The following is a 12,541-nucleotide window of genomic DNA, read 5'->3' as shown; positions in this document are numbered from 1 at the left end:
CTCTATTTCAAACATTTCTGTGTCTGTGGACCCAGAATGTTCTTCTAGCTGCTGGTCACCATCATTACTCTCATTCATTAGCTTAATAGTACTTATCATATTTGAAGCATTGTCAGTAACAACAGAAATAACTTGCTCTTATTAAGTTCATAGTCTTGCAGAACCTTTTCCACCAAGACCTGGAGAAACTCACTAGTGTGATGAGCTTTGGTGTCTTTTACTGCCAATGTCTTGGTAACCATTTCATTTTTATCACAAACAAATCGGACATTGATGGCAAAATAGTTCACTCTGACGTGTGCAGGCATCATTTTAAGAAACAGAAAGCGTCCCTTGAGAGTTTTTTTAAGTTCTTTCTTTTGTTTAAAAGCTTCTTCGATTTTCTAATTCTCTCTCTCTCCCCAGAGAAACACCAAGCTTGCGGGCCATTTCCCCATTCAGACACACAAAAGCTGGTCGTGAAAATCATGAAATAGGCACACTATCCTTTACAACAAGCTCTATTATCTGTTTTTTTTAATGTATCTACTGTCATTGTCACAGTAACTTTGTCACTGACAAAATATCTTGCAACTGATGACTGCAAAGTTCTCTGCTCCTTTGTTTGGCTGGAAGAACTGGGCACTGGTTCATTGGTTTGGATGCAGTCTTTCTCATCCACTGCTTTCAGTACTTCTAGATGAAAGCGCTGTAAATGTCTCTTTAGATTAGAAGTTCTGGTAGGAGCATTTTTATCTTTGCCTGAATATGCACTGATCTTGGCTTCACAGCATTTGTTTTCGTCTGGATCATTTATCATACACTGACAGACATAATGTTTCTATCTTGAGTGATGGTGAAATGTTCAAATACAGCTGATTTAATGTGACGCTTCTTTGACATTCTCAGGTTTTTAATTCTGCATTCACAATCCAAATGACAATTGTTTTTCCTAAAAACAATTGTACAAAATTATTGCCAGGTCGTACAACTGATATAGTGGTCAGTAATACTGTTATTCCTCATGTACTCACAGTTAACTGATGCAAAGTTTGTTGAAAGGATAATACTTCTTAGGCCATGTGCACACGCTGCGGATTCCGTTGCGGAATTTTCCGCAGCGGATTTGATTAAATCCGCAGTGCAAAAAGTACTGCGGATTTATCGCGGTTGTTGTGCGGTTTCCACTGCGGTTTTAGACACCTGTGGATTTTTAATATGGAGCAGGTGCCAAACTGCTGCGGATTCCGCACAAAGAATTGACATGCTGCGGAAAATAAACCGCAGCGTTTCCGCACGTTTTTTCCTGCAGCATGTGCACAGCAGTTTTTGTTTTCCATAGATTAACATTGTACTGTACACCACATGGAAAACTGCTGCGGATCTGCAGCGTCAAAACCGCTGCGGATCCGCAGCAAAAACCGCAACGTGTGCACATACCCTTACAGTCTTCCTCTTCTGAGTAGCCGCTGTGAGATGCTTGGAAGACGCACACCAAACATCTAGTCTAGAGGAGGAGCTTTACTACTAAGAATTTGCAACACATTTTCACTTTGCTTCATACATTGTAAGTAGGGGGGTTGGGGCAACATGAGGTTAACCAAGTATAAGATTAGATAAGGGCAGTGGAGAAGAAGAAATGTCTCTATCTCCAGCAGAACTGCTTATCACTGTTGTTCATAGGTTGATAGAACATATATATTTGAGTAACATTTATAAAATTCATATGAAAGATCAATTATGAAACATTTATACATTTTTTTTTTTTTAAAGCTGGAGTCGGTACATTTCTACCGACTCCGACCAAAACTAACTCCGACTCCACGACTCCGACTCCACAGGCCTGGTATTGCGCTATGTTGCAGCAACACATAGTGTGCTTCACAAGCATAGACATGCCACCATGTAGCCCCAATCTAAAAGGGGGCACTTCAAGGAATCAGACAGTGTAGATTGATCACGTTTCTTTACTTCATGATTTTCTTCAGGATTCTGCTGCCTTCAGGCCGAATCTACAATGTGCACATCCAATAAAAACCATTGTATGAACAAGTGTCTAAACTTTAGATTGGTACAGCATTTACCCTTATAGCTGGGTGCATCCTCTTGCCATTAAAAAAAAAGAGAAACTATTTGTCCAGTGTAAACAGCGCTCTGGAGACGCACACACAACATTCTTATGAAGAGAAAGCTCATCTCACATTCATAAAATTCTGAACTAATAATTAAAGGCTTGTCTGAATGACATGTTCCTCTTATGGCATGAAAACAAGGCGCTCATACACCCTCTCCACTGACTAATCAGCTGCTCACAGAACAAGTCATACGGAAAGTGCGGCATTTACACACCTCCGAAACTTCAACACCCCTTATGAATCAACAATGCATTAAAAAGGAAGAGGAAAAATGCAAACAAACTATTTTGCCAAAGGTGATATTAACTTGTATGATGTTGACCAATTAAATATCTTTACACTTTTTACAGTCAATCTAACAGATACTTAATACAAATTAAACTAACTTTGTAAACATTTAGGGAAAGTTACTGGTAATGCAGGAATCCTACAGGGATCAGTAACTACTGCACACCCGTAATAAATAGCTGTAATGTGCAGCATAAATCATCCGAAAAAATATGGAGAGAATGTATAAAATAAATTAATTGCATGTATTTATTTAATATATAACTAACAGCATTCCTGAAGCGTGGATAACCCCTTTGAAGGCATTTTTATTTTTTTGTATTAATTACATAACCAATTTTTAAAAAACAACATTCACAGTTTAAAACGTTTCTCTTTTTTTTTTCTAAAGCCATGGGGGGGCTGCCATTTTTATTTTGATGGTATCCAAGTGTCTGAGTGACACACACTTCACAAATATGGCAACCCAAGGCTATGTGAACCTGCGGTCATCTCCTATACTGTAGCTGCCTCAACTGTTAACTAGAGATGAGCGAATCTGATCAGGTCCCTGCTTATGCGGCAAGCTACAGCACTTCTAGTGATAAGTGAGTGTGCTCGTTACTCGAGTTTTCCAAGTATGCTCGGGTGTTCTCAGAGTATCTTGGGTATGCTCGTAGATTATGTTTTAGTCGTCGCAGCTGCATGATTTGCGGCTGCTAGACAGCCTGAATACATGCAGGGATTCCCTAAGGGTATGTGCACGTATTCTTGGCCACTGCGGATTTTTCCGCAGCAGATTTGATAAATCTGTAGGGCAAAAACGCTGCGTTTTTGCAGCAGATTTATCGCGGATTTACTGAGGTTTTTCTGAGGTTTTCTGCGGTTTTCACTGCGGTTTTACAACTGCGGTTTTCCATAGGGGCAGCTGTAAAACCTCTGCGGAATCCGTAGAAAGAAGTGACATGCTGCGGAATGTAAACCGCTGCGTTTCCGCGCGTTTTTTTCCACAGCATGTGCACAGCGTTTTTGGTTTTCCATAGGTTTACATTGTAATGTAAACTCATGGGAAACTGCTGCAGACCTGCAGCTGCGGAAACGCTGCGGATCCGCAGCGTTTTCCGCATCGTGTGCACATACCCTAAATGTACCTGTTTGAAAACCAAGTTTCATTAGCCCTGTGATCACAGGCCACATCCAGGACATCCGTCACTGCGGGGTGGAAATCACGCTCACAGCAGTGTAACCGACATCCCAGCCTGTGCATAGAGAACAGGGAGGAGAAGCCCTCCTGTCCCCCCTGCTGACACCACCAGCCTCCACTACTCCTAGTGTTTAATCTGCAACCAGTGAATCAAAAACTCTGCCCGAGTAGATGGCAGGCACCACTCGAAGCCATGGAGCTCAGTGTGTAGTGAAAATACGTATTTGTAGGCGATGTATGACTGGCAGAAAATTAGCATCTGTTCTTAGGCTGCAGCTCTTCACAAAGGTCATAACTAGTGATGAGCGAGTTTACTCGCTGCTCAGATTTTCCCCGAGCACGCTTGGGTGGTCTCCAAGTATTTGTAACTACACGGAAATTTTGTTTTTGTTGAGACAGCTGCATGATTTACGGCCTGAGTACATGTGGGGGTTGCCTGGCTCCTAGGGAATCCCAACATGTATTTAAACTGTCTATCAGCTGTAAATCATGCAGCTGAGGCAAGGAAAACGAAATCTCTGAGCAGTTACACATACTCAGAGATTACCCTAGAATGCTCAGGAAAACCCGAGTAATGAGTACACTAGCTGATCACTAGTCATAACCTATGTTCTCTTGAGCAAAGGTAGCTATCATGGTAGCAGGGTCTCAGACTCCAGGGTGCCGTCTTGAGAACACGCAGAATTGGAAACATTTCACACCTCTGATGACTTAGAAGGGAGACACCAAATGGAACATTTTTGCAGCCAGACAATTTCTAGTTAGTACGAGAAAGAAAGGTCATGATGACAAAGAGCATTTAGAAGAAATAATGTATTCATTGGGAAGTAGCCATGGTCCAGTCACAAACCAGGAATTAGAATATTAACACGAGAGGCTGGTCTAGAAATCTGATCTCTAGGCTGAGCCTATAACTTGGGCCCTACACAAAAAAGTTGTTCACAGATTGAGGGTAGACAAGCTGATGTGATCCATTTATCCATTTCATATCCCCCCTCAGGGTACAGAATACCAGACTGCAAAGTTTAGATACGGTATTTCTGTAAGTTTTCCCTTTTTATTTTATTAAAGCTAAAAACTTAAATAAGTTTGAACCTTGTATACTCTAAAAGAACACATAACCCTAGAGTATGTGATCCTGCTGATTGGCAGACTGTATTAGTAGTATTTACGGGACTCATCGTGTGTGAAGCGGGGTGTAATGCTCCCATTACAACGTAGGACAGAGGTTGAATGCTGGACGGAGTGAGGGGAGATAAATTAACCCTTTCAGGCACAACTCCTAGTCACGTGTTGAGAAGTTGGTTTGTGACACAGCGATTAGCCAATAATAAACTTAAAGGGACTCTGTCACTTTAATTTGGCGGGCTCTGTTTACGGTCCGATGGGCGGTGTTTTCTGTTCTTTCTTGCACCCCTTCCTTTCCCGCTGGCCGCAATATTGTCTTGAATTTGATTTGGTTTCCTCCGTAATACACGCGTGCGCAATGCAATCTCGTCTTGCGCACGCGCAGTATGCTTTGCCTAACTGCGGGCAAAGCCGAAAAGCATTAGTGCGCATGCGCCGGCGCACTATGTCCCGGAAGTATTTTGCTGTGTTCCAGGACAGTGCGCCGGCGCATGCGCACTAATGCTTTTTGGCTTTGCACGCAGTTGGGCAAAGCATACTGCGCGTGCGCAAAGCGAGATTGCATTGCGCACGCGTGTACTATGGAGGAAACCAAATCAAATTCAAGACAATATTGCGGCCAGCGGGAAAGGAAGGGGTGCATGAAAGAACAGAAAACACCCCCATCGGACAGTAAACAGAGCCCGCAAAATTCAGGTGACAGGTTCCCTTTAAAAAGAAGTGAAGGATACTCTGGATGGATTTAGAACAGAGTAAATCACAGGTTTTTGTTTAAAAAAAAAAAAAAGAAAAAGACTGCGCCAGGGGAAATGAGTTTTCTGAAACTGAAAAAAAAAAACTTTTTTAAAAAAAGGGGTTATCCGCTACTAGAAGAACTCCTTCTCGCTCTGAATGTTTGCCCTCATAAAATAAAAAACACGCCTGGCTCAGACTTCACCATGCCGACACATAGTGGCCGGCGGACCATCCTCAGCAAAATAAAAAGGGAAAACTTGTGGAAGGGATGCAGGATCTGACCGTCTTAAACAATGTACAGACCTTAGGTTGAACAGGAATAATAAAAAAAAAAAAAATGCTTTTACTGTAGCAGTTGATGATGATTATAGCTCGCCACAGTTAGGCCTCATTCACACTTCCGTCTTTCTTTTTCCGCCACAATGCGTCGTTTTGTGAAAAAAACGGATCCAGCAAATGTTTCTGCTGGATTTGTTTTTTTTCTCATAGATTTGTATTAGTGACGGATGGCCTTTAGTTTCATCCGTCGTACACTGGATCCGTCATAAAATCGCTGTCCGTCGGGCGGAGACAATGCACATAAAAACGTTTTTGTGTACATCGGAAAAATCGCCCAGCAACGGATCCTGCGCTGTCCGTCAAAAGCAGGAATCCAGCGACGGATGCAGTCTTTTGAAATTGAGCATGAGGGAAATTCTCTCGCTCTCTCTCTTAGGGTATGGGCACACGTTGCGGATCCGCGTTTTTTGAGGTGCAGAAATGCTGCAGATCCGCAATTGATTTACAGTACAATGAAAATCCGCTGCGGAAACGCTGCAGTTTAAAAGAAGTAGCATGTCACATTTTTGAGAATCTGCAGCGTTTTTGTACCCATTCCATTATAGAAAACCGCAGGGGTAAAAACCGCAGCAAATCCGCACAAAAAACGCCGCGGAACCGCAGGTGCGTTTTCTGCCAGGAGAGGCAGAATCCGCACCAGAAATTCCTAAGCCTAATCCGCAACGTGTGCACATAGCCTTACTATTGATGCTGCTTATGCAGCATCAATAGTAAAAGATATAATGTTAAAAATAATTAAAGAAAAAAGAAAATCGTGATATTCTTACTTTCCGGCACCCCCCGCAGCCTTCATGATGCTCGTGACGCTCCCGTTCCCAGTGATGCCTTGCGAGACAATGACCTGTGATGACGTAGCAGTCTTGCGACACCGCTACATCACAGGTCATTGTCCACAAGGCATCACTGGGGACAGGTGCTGCCGGAAGGTAAGAATATCACAATTTTTTATTTTTATTATTTTTAACATGGGTTGTGTTGTGTATGCGTTTTCGCAGTGAAAAAACGCGGCAAAGACGAATACACAACGTGCGCACATAGCCAATTCTGGCAACAACTGCCTCGACTGGTTCATCAAATAAAAAAAAAAAAAAAAAAGGACCCAGTGCACCAGTTTTTTACAATCTGCACTGGATCCGTCTTTTCAACATTTTGACGGATTGTGACTGATTGTAAAAACGGACGTGTGAAAGAGGCCTTATTCAGTAAAGTCAGCCAACAGCCCCTCATGGAGTGTAGACCCCGGCTCTTTTCCAGCAATGTATAGCAGCTCTCCTCATTCAGGCTGCATATAGCACTAAAATTTCTCCTTTCAGCCTGGGCACTGGCATCCAAGGCACCTCAGGCCTACAGGAAAGCACCGCTGGCCACTAAGGATTGTATCAAGACATCCCTCTTATTATCCCCAACCATCGTCTGGCAGTAATAATAATAATAATAATAATAATAATCTTTATTTTTATATAGCGCTAACATATTCCGCAGCGCTTTACAGTTTTTGCACACATTATCATCACTGTCCCCGATGGGGCTCACAATCTAGAATCCCTATCAGTATGTCTTTGGAATGTGGGAGGAAACCGGAGTGCCCGGAGGAAACCCACGCAAACACGGAGAGAACATACAAACTCTTTGAAGATGTTGTCCTGGGTGGGATTAGAACCCAGGACCCCAGCGCTGCAAGGCTGCAGTGCTAACCACTGCGCCACCGTGCTGCCCTAAGGGCACTTCTGGAAACGCAGAAGTCCCATGAGGCTGCAGTTTTCACTTGAGTCCGGACAGTGACCACAGTCAAGGCACTGGGCTGACCGCCGTGATCTCCAGCACCACTCAATGCCAGGGTGCAGGGTTGCTCCTCCTGGGCTCAATAGTTCTCCTGCAGGAGCTTCTACCCACCAGCCTTCCCAATAGCCCTTACACTAATTACGTGAGTGAGACTGTGTGTGTGTAAAATGGCTGAAGAGCTGTCATCTCACACCATTAGAGTTCACAGACTTTTACTGACCTCCGATGCCAGCGCCATTCCAGCAGTGTTGGCGCTTGCAACCCTGGGGCTCACATGAGGTTATTATGTCACATGAGCCCTGCGCCCAATCAGCTCTGGTGTCACTGCCCTCAACTGGAGACAAAGCCAACATCAAGATCAAGTCAGAGAAGCTGCAGCCTTGGCTCCTCGTTGATGGTCAATATGCAAGAAGATGAGAGTGACACGTGGGCTGATTGGGCAGCAGGCTCATGTGCCATAACCTCACGTGAGTCCCGGGACCGCAGGTGCCGATACCACTGTAGCAGCGCCAGCATCTGAGGGGAGTATAAACATTTTTATCTTAACAGGGCTAGACATGAGACAACCCCTTTAAGACAATATACAGCTCTGGCAAAAATTAAGAGACCACTGCAAAATGTTCAGTTTGTCTGATTTTTCTCTTTATAGCTATATTTTTGAGTAAAATGTAAATTGTTCATTTATTCTATAAACTTCTGACGTCTCAATTTCCAAGCAATACATTTTGTACTTTTTTTCTGAAAAGGAGAAATGGTCAAAATAATTAAAAAAAACAGTGCTTTCAGACCTCAAATAATGCAAGGAAAACAAGTTCATAATCATTTAGAAACAACAATACTAATGTTTAACTCAGGAAGAGTTCAGAAATCAATATTTTGTGGAATAACCATGATTTTTAATCACAGCTTTCATGCGTCTTGGCATGCTTTCCACCAGTCTTTCACACTGCTCCTGGCGCAAAAATGTAAGCAGTTCTTCTTTGTTTGATGGCTTGTGACTATCCATCATCCACTTGATTGTATTCCAGAGGTTTTCAGTGGGGTTCATGTCTGGAGATTGGGCTGCCCATGACAGGGTTTTGATGTGGTGGTCTCTTAATTTTTGCCAGAGCTGTATTATAAACAGTGGAAATTCAAGTTCTAACAGAAGTTATCCTAGCATAGCTTGTTTTTTAGCACAAAGACATTTCCCACTCAGTGGTGAAGTATTGAGTATGTGAACGAGCTGCATTCTCCAACCTGTGCCCCGAGGAACCTGAAGATCAACCATTTGTCTGAAGCAGGATCCCAGCTGGATGGTGAAGCCCTCCTGCAAGTGCCAGGCCCGAGAATAGCACTCCTGCTCATCCCCAGTCCCCACTTAGTGCCAGGCACGAGAGCACCCCCACTCCTGCTCAGCCATGACTACGGCCATGTATCCAGGAGGAGATGAGCCTGTCCCCACCTCCTACTGCCAGACACCAGAGAGCACCCCCACTCCTGCTAGTGCCAGGCACCAGAGAGCACCCCCACTCCTGCTCATCCCCTGTCCTCACCTAGTGCCAGGCACCAGAGAGCACCCCCATTCCTGCTCATCCCCTGTCCTCACCTAGTGCCAGGCACCAGAGAGCACCCCCACTCCTGCTCATCCCCTGCCCCCACCTCCTACTGCCAGGCACCAGAGAGCACCCCACTCCTGCTCATCCCCTACCCCCACCTCCTACTGCCAGGCACCAGAGAGCACCCCACTCCTGCTCATCCCCTGCCCCACCTCCTACTGCCAGGCACCAGAGAGCACCCCACTCCTGCTCATCCCCTGCCCCCACCTCCTACTGCCAGGCACCAGAGAGCACCCCACTCCTGCTCATCCCCCTACCCCCACCTCACACTGTCAGGCACCAGAGAGCACCCACACTCCTGCTCATCCCATGCCCACACCTCCCACTGCCAGACACCAGAGAGCACCCCACTCCTGCTCATCCCCTACCCCCACCTCACACTGTCAGGCACCAGAGAGCACCCACACTCCTGCTCATCCCCTGCCCACACCTCCCACTGTCAGACACCAGAGAGCACCTCACTCCTGCTCATCCCGTCCACACCTCCTACTGCCAGGCACCAGAGAGCACCCCACTCCAGCTCATCCCCTACCCCCACCTCACACCGTCAGGCACCAGAGAGCACCCCACTCCTGCTCATCCCCAGCCCACACCTCCTACTGCCAGGCACCAGAGAGCACCCCACTCCTGCTCATCCCCTACCCCCACCTCACACCGTCAGGCACCAGAGAGCACCCCACTCCTGCTCATCCCCTACCCTCACCTCACACTGTCAGGCACCAGAGAGCACCCACACTCCTGCTCATCCCCTGCCCACACCTCCCACTGTCAGGCACCAGAGAGCACCCACACTCCTGCTCATCCCCTGCCCACACCTCCCACTGTCAGGCACCAGAGAGCACCCACACTCCTGCTCATCCCCTGCCCACACCTCCCACTGTCAGGCACCAGAGAGCACCCACACTCCTGCTCATCCCCTACCCCCACCTCACACTGTCAGACACCAGAGAGCACCTCACTCCTGCTCATCCCGTCCACACCTCCTACTGCCAGGCACCAGAGAGCACCCCACTCTTGCTCATCCCCTGCCCCCACCTCACACCGTCAGGCACCAGAGAGCACCCCACTCCTGCTCATCCCCTGCCCCCACCTCCTACTGCCAGGCACCAGAGAGCACCCCACTCCTGCTCATCCCCTGCCCCCACCTCCTACTGCCAGGCACCAGAGAGCACCTCACTCATGCTCATCCCCTGCCCACACCTGCTACTGCCAGGCACCAGAGAGCACCTCACTCCTGCTCATCCCGTCCACACCTCCTACTGCCAGGCACCAGAGAGCACCCCACTCTTGCTCATCCCCTGCCCCCACCTCACACCGTCAGGCACCAGAGAGCACCCCACTCCTGCTCATCCCCTGCCCCCACCTCCTACTGCCAGACACCAGAGAGCACCCCACTCCTGCTCATCCCCTGCCCCCACCTCCTACTGCCAGGCACCAGAGAGCACCTCACTCATGCTCATCCCCTGCCCACACCTGCTAGTGCCAGGCACCAGAGAGCACCCCACTCCTGCTCATCCCCTGCCCACACCTCCTACTGCCAGGCACCAGTGAGCACCCCACTCCTGCTCATCCCCTGCCAGGCACCAGAGAGCACCCCACTCCTGCTCAGCTGTAGCCAAGAGGGGGACGACCCTGCCCAGGAGCTGTCAGAGCAGACGCGCATGGCCTCCACCAAACCCTGGCCACTGGCTCCCTAAGGTGCGGCCTGTGCACTCGCATTCCCCTCTGCAGCCTCCCTGGGGACGGCGCTCACCTCGGTGGGCTGGCTGATCTCGAACAGGTCTAGCCGGTTGGCGTTCCAGTGGTTGATGATGTCTGCCAGCTTGCGGCGCTCTTCCTCCCGGGTGCCCGTCATGTCTGCACACCCGCTCTTCCCTGTAGGATCGTCACGCGGTGGGAAGAGGAAAGAATGCGAATGTCACCGAGGTTAGGGCGATCCCTGTGCTCAGCCGTCCTTGGGAATCCGTCCGTACAGTATCCAGCGCTGTGTGCGCCCAGCAGTGCTCAGCAGCCACACGCGAGCCCCATTACCGCATGCCCATAACGCAGCAGAGACGGAGGATGAACGCTCCACAGACAATGGGCTCCGCGCTCCCAGCCCGATCCGCTTCAGGCCGCTGCGCTTCCTTATCGCCTGTATCCCTCCTCCCAGTCCTGAGCCGTGGCGTCACGTCCTGCGCTGGATCCCGGCGCCGCTCCCACTCCCGGCCTGCTGTGAGTGCCTGTGTGTGTGTGTATATGTGTCTGCGCCTATGTGCATGTATCTATGTATTTATGTGTGCGTGTGTGTGTATGTGTCTGCCTATGTGCAGTGCATGTATCTGTGTGTGCGCCTGCACGTGTGTCTGCCTATGTGTGTGTGCCTGCCTGCACGTGTGTGTATGTCTGCCTATGTGCATGTATCTTGTGTGTGTGTATATATATATATATATATACCTGCCTATGTGCATGTATCTTGTGTGTGTGTATATATATATATATATATATATATACCTGCCTATGTGCATGTATCTTGTGTGTGTGTATATATATATATATATATATATATATATATATATATATATATATATACCTGCCTATGTGCATGTATCTTGTGTGTGTGTATATATATATATATATATATATATACCTGCCTATGTGCATGTATCTTTGATATATGTATATGTGTCTGCCTATGTGCAGTACATGTATCTGTGTGTTTGTATATATATGCGGTATATGTTTGCCTATGTGCAGTTCATGTATCTGTGTATAATCTATAGATAAATTATGCACAATAGAACTCCAATATAACAAATTATATACATGTTATTAGTATTAATATATTAAATCATACACAATATACCAATGGTAAATGTACCAAGAAAAAACAAGACACCAACAGTCCAGAAGGTAATTAAATTCCAAAAATTGTACATCCTACTGCCATATTATAAGTACCCCCAGTGGATGATTACCATCTCATGCCATAAATCGGCATAACCATCTAACATAGCCACCTACAGGTCAGTGAACAAATGGCATAGCAATATTATATATTATCATACTCGTATAGTATCAATTTCCTCTGGTCTGATGGTGCCACGACCCCAATGCGCGTTTCGGCTGCGTGAGCCTCCTTCCGGGGGAGTGGCATCATCTGATCTGTAGGTGGCTATGTTAGGTGGTTATGCCGGTTTATGGCATGAGATGGTAATCATGGCTGGAGGGGGTGACAGAGGCCCTTTAACGGGGAATGTGAGAGGAGACAGTATGAGGAGTGAGGAGAATAGTTTGAGGAGACAGTATGGAGGGAGAAAAGTAGCATGGGGGATAGTGTAGAGTGTGATGAAGGGGCACAGTATACAGACTGAATCCTATAAAGGGGGTTATAG

At 46.9% G+C, this 12,541-nt stretch overlaps 1 protein-coding gene across 19 annotated transcripts in view; it reads right to left on the bottom strand.

Moving 5' to 3' along the window:
• The window catches only part of AFDN (afadin, adherens junction formation factor), a 447,314-nt gene extending 435,991 nt beyond the window's left edge, over positions 1-11,323 (bottom strand). For 10 of the 19 annotated variants that reach the window (XM_069769249.1, XM_069769261.1, XM_069769246.1 and 7 more), the window contains exon 1: positions 10,921-11,317. In XM_069769249.1, coding sequence (XP_069625350.1) covers positions 10,921-11,022 — 102 coding nt within the window. In that variant the 5' untranslated portion in view covers positions 11,023-11,317. Of the gene's footprint in view, positions 1-10,920 lie in introns of all 19 variants that reach the window. The other 9 variants (XM_069769245.1, XM_069769253.1, XM_069769247.1 and 6 more) reach the window with 2 other exon arrangements.
• Positions 11,324-12,541: the final 1,218 nt, after the last annotated feature.

The sequence above is a fragment of the Ranitomeya imitator genome, chromosome 5 (assembly GCF_032444005.1).
Source record: "Ranitomeya imitator isolate aRanImi1 chromosome 5, aRanImi1.pri, whole genome shotgun sequence".
In the NCBI taxonomy this organism is placed as follows: Eukaryota; Metazoa; Chordata; class Amphibia; order Anura; family Dendrobatidae; genus Ranitomeya; species Ranitomeya imitator.
Note: the sequence above shows the minus strand (reverse complement) of the source record. Positions and strands in the feature narration are given on the sequence as shown.